A 6149-nucleotide genomic window follows, 5' to 3' on the forward strand; every position below is an offset into this window, starting at 1 on the left:
TGTACTTCCAGATCTCTGTTTCATCCTGTCATAATGAATGCAGGAGTTTATTGAAGACCGATCAGGAGGCAGCAATTAAACACAACTATGCATGACGGATATGAAAGGAGCAGAGATAGACGCCATGCCGAAACACACACATTCACACACCCTTATACCTCAACTGTGTGTGCCTACATTGGACCTTCAGTTGCATTCATATACGGTAGAAGTATCTTCACTCATACGTAAACTACTCCAGGTTATGACTACTCCCATTAGTATTTACTTTCATTGGTATTCTTCTTCTTTTGTTCTTATCATGTCAACTCTTAGGATCTTTTGTCATAACTTGTCTTATTTTTTCACCATTAAGCACCGCATTCTAAAGGAATTTAAACAATGTAAGATGCAAAACTAAGGGGGAATCTCTTAATTGAGGTGTAAAAACCCTCAGCTGCAAACAAAAATGCTATGAAACACGCTAGGTGAGCGAAATAAAGCAACACTACAAGCCACAAAGGTTTTACTCTTTATTTCAACACTAACAGTCATGTGTAGTTATGTTAGCGTCACAATGTAGCCACAGAGCATCTGAACACTGCTGTAGCTTCAGAGTTGCTGATTCTGAGCCATTCAGCTGAATTTCATGTACTTAGAGGCCCAAACGCTTCCTGAACAAGCTACATAAATTAGCTATAAGCTAGTATTTGGCTAAAGCTAACAGCTGACGCCACAAAAACAGTATCATCAGTCTCTTCTATGTTATTCATTCCCAACATGATTAAACCACCATGTAAGATTTACATCAATACAGTCGGACAAACATACAGAGAGATTTAACTGAAGGATGATCTTGAAATAATCTATTGCGGTAGCCTTTTGTGTTGTTTTCGTTTGCAGTTCCTCGAAAGGTTTACAAGGAAGCACAGCTAACGCAGCAACTTTTTCCAGGGTGTAGAAAGTGAACGGAGGCTTAAATAGTTGTTCTTAATGTCACAGTGTTCAGAGATACAGAGTGTTTGGTCTAACTAAATGGGGTAATTTCTCCAAAGAGCATCCTAAAATTAAGTCTTACAGGTTCTTGTACTCACAGATTGACTTAGATAAAACAAGTCAACATTTTTTGAGGATTATAATGCCTCATGAAAGGAAGTCATGTATGAAAAAGGTGGCTTGTATTAACGTTGTCTGCTCCTTTATTATGGTTAAGTAAGATGCTTTTCAGCCTCCCTCAGAATGTTAAGTACTCAGCGTGTGAAAGCAGTTGTATAATAAATTAAATCCTCAGATATCTAATGTTTACCTAAAGCCATGACTTCAGATTTAATACTTTTAACAGGAAGCTAGCTTTACAAGTTGGCATTAAGGAAGTATGGGGTCTAATTTAAGCATCAGTTGCATTATGGGTGCATTATCAGTTTTTTTGGAGCTCAATCCATTGTAGAAACTAACATTTAGGCTGTCTACTTGAATTTCAACAAATATTTTGTGTGTGAATCTCTCACATCTATAGAAGTAAAACACTATATTACTGGAATACATCTTTTAAAAAGCCCACATTTGTTTTTGCTCTGAACTTCTATCTTTATGAATGTTTTATGGATATTTTTTCCCCCTGAATCAGTGGTTCCAAACAGTTCAAGACCTTTTAAGTTGGTCAAAATGAGATTATTCAAGACGGCTCATAACTATTTTGCCTCATAACTTGACTTCCTTAGGTCTATAATTATTCAAACCTGATAAATAAATCAGTCTTTGCTTGCTTGAAATACTCACTGCTCTCGAAATAAGTAACTTTGTTATATGATTATGAATTATTTTAAAGGGACACAAGCCACAAAGATTTAGAACTGCTGCTTTAAACAAAATAAGAATAGTATATTTGATGTTATAATCCAAACTTTGAGTGTAGCAGATAACCTATCTCTATTGTTAAATAAATATAACTTTTTGTGCTTTAAAGACAGACACTTTTAATACAGAGATCAATATTAATTGATCTACTATGCTTAGCCAGCTGGATAGGGCTCAGTGTTTCAACTCCAATTCACAAAGTCTGCAGTTTTCATTCCCAAAATTCTGATACAATTCAGCATATCAGTTATGTAGTCATTATCATCTGCCCTTGATTTTTTTTTATGTTAAATGTTGTTTTGAACAGTCTGAGGTGAACTGACCTTAATCATGCATTTGTTTGATTTGGAGTTGCATTTTGGAGCTGACCTACAAGTATACTTCACTGTGCATTAAGCTACAATTACTTATGACCTTTTAAAGGAAACCTGTACTTACAGAGTGTAACACTCAGTCTCCCCCTTTTAGCGGCTTCAGCAAAAAGTGTCCTGACATAAGCAAGCTGTTATTAACTCTTTGTGAACCCGTGTCGAGTTTACCTTGAAGTTAGTTTCTTGATGAAGACTGCAGATCATTAGAGGCTTATTGTAATACTCCTAAAGGCTATTTCTCTTACTTTGTTGACTCTCCTCATGGAAGTCAGCTATGGAGCAACATGGCTGTATATCACCTCTACACATGCTGTCCCTCCAAGCTATACTGTGCAACTATAGGAATTATTGCTATTGAATTATCTGTGTTGAGGTGCATTTGGGGTAACATCTCCCAGTATAGAGTGGTGCAGGAATGTTTCCTAAACTCTGAAATTAGTTAGAATTTTTGCAATGTTGGGCTCCCTTGTCTTAAAGTAATTGTTTGTTTGAATGAGTTTTTGCTAGATTCCCTAAAAAGGTATAACTTTACAAGATTTTGCTTTGGATTTTACAAACTACATCAGTAAATACCCCACTGGGGAAAGTCTTAAGCCTTTACATGTCTTTAAATTGTCGGTTGCTAACAAGTGGCTAAATGAGAATACTAAATGTTAACATGCCAAACATTATCTAAACTAAGTTTATTTACAGCCTAACGTTAGCTTTTTACTTCTGCCGTTTGCATTTACACTTAAACTATCATCAAAGTGGTGTTAATATGTGGAGATTATCCTGCTGAACAAAACGTGTGAGCAACATAAATGTGTGTTTGCCACATATATTATTTTCTTCAATATTCCAATATCCAATGGAGCCCTTACGACGCTAACTTCCGGGATGGACTATAAAAAATACATCATCACTGCACCACTCTATATCCAACACCTATTCTCTGCCCCTGAGTTTAGTCCAACTTGCTTTACATAGTGAGTCTATACCAGTGACTCGCACACAGGGGGGTTGTCAGAGTCCTGGCTGTGCATGGAACTCAAGCCTGTGTCCGAGTCCTCGTCGTTGGTGTGGCAGGTTTTGGAAAGCCCTCTGGCCTGCTCCACCCAGACGCTGCTCTTCTCTTCTGGGGGCTCAGCTTCATTGCTCACGGCCCCCAGATCTGACTCAACATCATCAGTCATCTGCTCTATCTCCATGGTCTCAACTTTAGCCAGTAGGTCCAGAAGTTCACTCTCCCTGGTCTCCCAGAGCGCCAAACTCAGGTCCAAGTCTCCTCTGATGGAGTCAAGGTCTGTCTTGAGCCGCAGCCCAATGTACAGGCTGGTGTCAAGCTGCGTTTTAATCCTCTCTTCCTCCAACACAAACTCATTCTCAGACAAACTTTCCACATCTGCTTCCACAGCTGGAGCGGCAGCCAGGCTCATATCCTCCGCGATGCTGTCCGTGTCCTTCGCTGCTTCCGCTCCTATCTCCTCCCGCCGCCGCTTCATCCACCGCCTGTTGAGCTCCTCCTGGATCTCCCCGGTGATGCACTCCACCAGAGCCTCCCGCTCCGTAACCTCCTCCTGCAGCCGCACGACCTCCTCGCACCGCAACGCGTACTCCTCGAACTGTGCCACCGCCTCCGCCGTGCACCTGGCGTCCTGCCGCTCCGCTTTGCGCTTACAGTCCGAGGCGTCAGGGTCCTCCGAGGAGGCGTCCACCATGTATGTGTCCTGCACATAGTTCACCCCGTGTCTCTTGATGCGATCGAAATGCACTTTGGCCTCGTATCGCTCGATCTCCCGGTCCAGCTCCTTGATCCTCTGGACCTGCTGCCGGATTGTGTGGTCCTGGGAGATCACCAGGTGAACCAGCGTCTCCATCTTCTCCACCGAGCCCTTATCTTTGGGGACAGACAGCTCCTTCTTTTTGTTCATCTTATCCAACTTTCTGAAAGCCTTCCTGACTATGCGCCTCTGTTTCTCCTGGGACAGGTTCGCAGCGGTGGCCGCGGCGGTCCAGCAGGTCTTGGCGGTGCCCTTCAGCCCCCCGCCCGGACAGCCGCTCTCCCGGCTCTGGACCACACGAGCCTCAGCGCTGCGGGGTCCATTATTAGGCAGCGAAGCCTCGTTCTTCACCAGGACAAATCGGACATTCTCCTGCTCTTCCCCCCACGCGCCATACAGCCGAAGGATTTTGGTCTTGTTGGGTAAAATCCTCTCGAAGCCTCTCCATTTCTCCACCACACAGTAGGACTGCGGAGCTCCAGAGAGCATCGCAGACGCGGCGCCCTGCTGCAGATTCTGGTCATCCAGCAGGACTCTGACCACATCTGCGCAGGTGGTGCGCTTCGTTAGCCCGGAGACAAGCTTCTCCTCCCGGCAGACCCACACTGAGAGCTTTCCCTCCTCCGGCTCCATCTCCAACTCAAAAAGTTTCAACCCCGTGGCCAAAAGTCTTAGTGTTTGTGTCAAAATTAAAAGAGACAAAAGTAGTCCTTAGAGATGTCACCACATTTGATTTGACTTATCAAAAGCATAGAAACTGAAGCAAAATCCAGAAGTCCTCAACGATCCCCTCGCTGCGTAATAGTTCCCACTTTAAATACAATCAGTCAGAACATATTACCTTTTTTTTACGCTCAGAAAAATTACATCCATTCATATTTCCACAGTGGTCTGATCCCGGACTACCTACCGGGACATGGTGGCTCGCTCCCCGGCAGACTGATCTCTGCGCGCGGCTCCTGAGAGGAGTGGAGCGTCCGTGCGTAAATACAGACTGCTCTGTGTGCGGGACCGAACAGAGCTGCTGCTGAGCCCGGGACACGCCTCCCTGCCTCTCACCCCCACCCCCCTCCCTCCTTCTCTTTTTATGACACACACACACACACGCACACACACACATACACACACTCTCCCAGTGGTAGATGAAAATGTGTTTTTACTTAGGTAACAGTAGTTGTATCTAGTAGTTGAGTGTAATAGAGTACATTTACATCTCTGGTAAGACCATACTGTAGAGATATTCAAGTCAAAGTCTGGCATTATGACGTTACCTACTGTAAGTAAAAGTACAAATGTATTGTTTTCAAAATATACTAGTGTTAATATAGTAGTAGCTAAAGTAATACTCAAGTACTCAGAATAATTATATTAATTGATTATAATCAATGGAGTTGAATGAAATACTGCTGGATATCTTAGTCCATAATATTTAGTCATAATTCCTTTGTTGATTTGAAATGTTATTAATTATATGAACCTGTAATTGGTCAATTATATTATCAAAAAGAATATTATAATAAAACAATATTTTCCTCCAAATTGTAGTGGAGTAGAAGCATGAATTTACCTACCCTGTGAAAACCAAGGTAGTTCTAAATTGTAAAGAGCTTTAGTATATTTATTTAATTATTGTCCACTATTGTACACTTCGACGCAGAGAAAACCTGGACTGATATAGTAATAAAATTAGATGGATAAATATAGAAATAAAGTCTTTGTTGACTTCAATGTCAGAGTTATAATAAAATACTGACTGCTGTTAAAGTGCACGGTAATCTGATCAGTAATCCCAAATCAGACTGTTCTTAAATCGCTGCCATTCACACACTGATCACTTAGACATGCAGCAGCCTTCTGTCTGTTAGAGGTTAAAGGTCAATGAAGGCTTTTCAGGCAGGCAGGAGTGTGTGAGGGAGAAAACTCCCTCTGGAGGGTACACAGGAATTTTATCCTTTTCAGACCATTTACAAGCACAAAAACCTATATTACACAAAAAGCAGAATAGGGCCACTTTAATATGTAAAAGTTAGGATCAGCTCACCCTGCAATATGTTTAAATATATGTACATGTCCAGTCCAGTGTCTGTTGAATTCCAACACAAAAGAAAATTGTCAGTAGTTTATAGAATACAGTAAAATAAACTAAAAAATAATTTAACTCAAAGACAAACCTATAAAT

General features: G+C 41.6%; 1 protein-coding gene across 1 annotated transcript; it reads right to left on the reverse strand.

The window, feature by feature from the left end:
• Window positions 1-499: 499 nt before the first annotated feature.
• Window positions 500-4948, reverse strand: rassf10a (Ras association domain family member 10a). Its single transcript, XM_063875327.1, has one exon. It carries the CDS (start codon window positions 4601-4603, stop codon window positions 3182-3184), a length of 1422 nt encoding a protein of 473 aa, XP_063731397.1. The 5' UTR covers window positions 4604-4948; the 3' UTR covers window positions 500-3181.
• Window positions 4949-6149: the final 1201 nt, after the last annotated feature.

Source organism: Eleginops maclovinus, chromosome 2 (genome assembly GCF_036324505.1).
Source record: "Eleginops maclovinus isolate JMC-PN-2008 ecotype Puerto Natales chromosome 2, JC_Emac_rtc_rv5, whole genome shotgun sequence".
NCBI classification, from domain to species: Eukaryota; Metazoa; Chordata; class Actinopteri; order Perciformes; family Eleginopidae; genus Eleginops; species Eleginops maclovinus.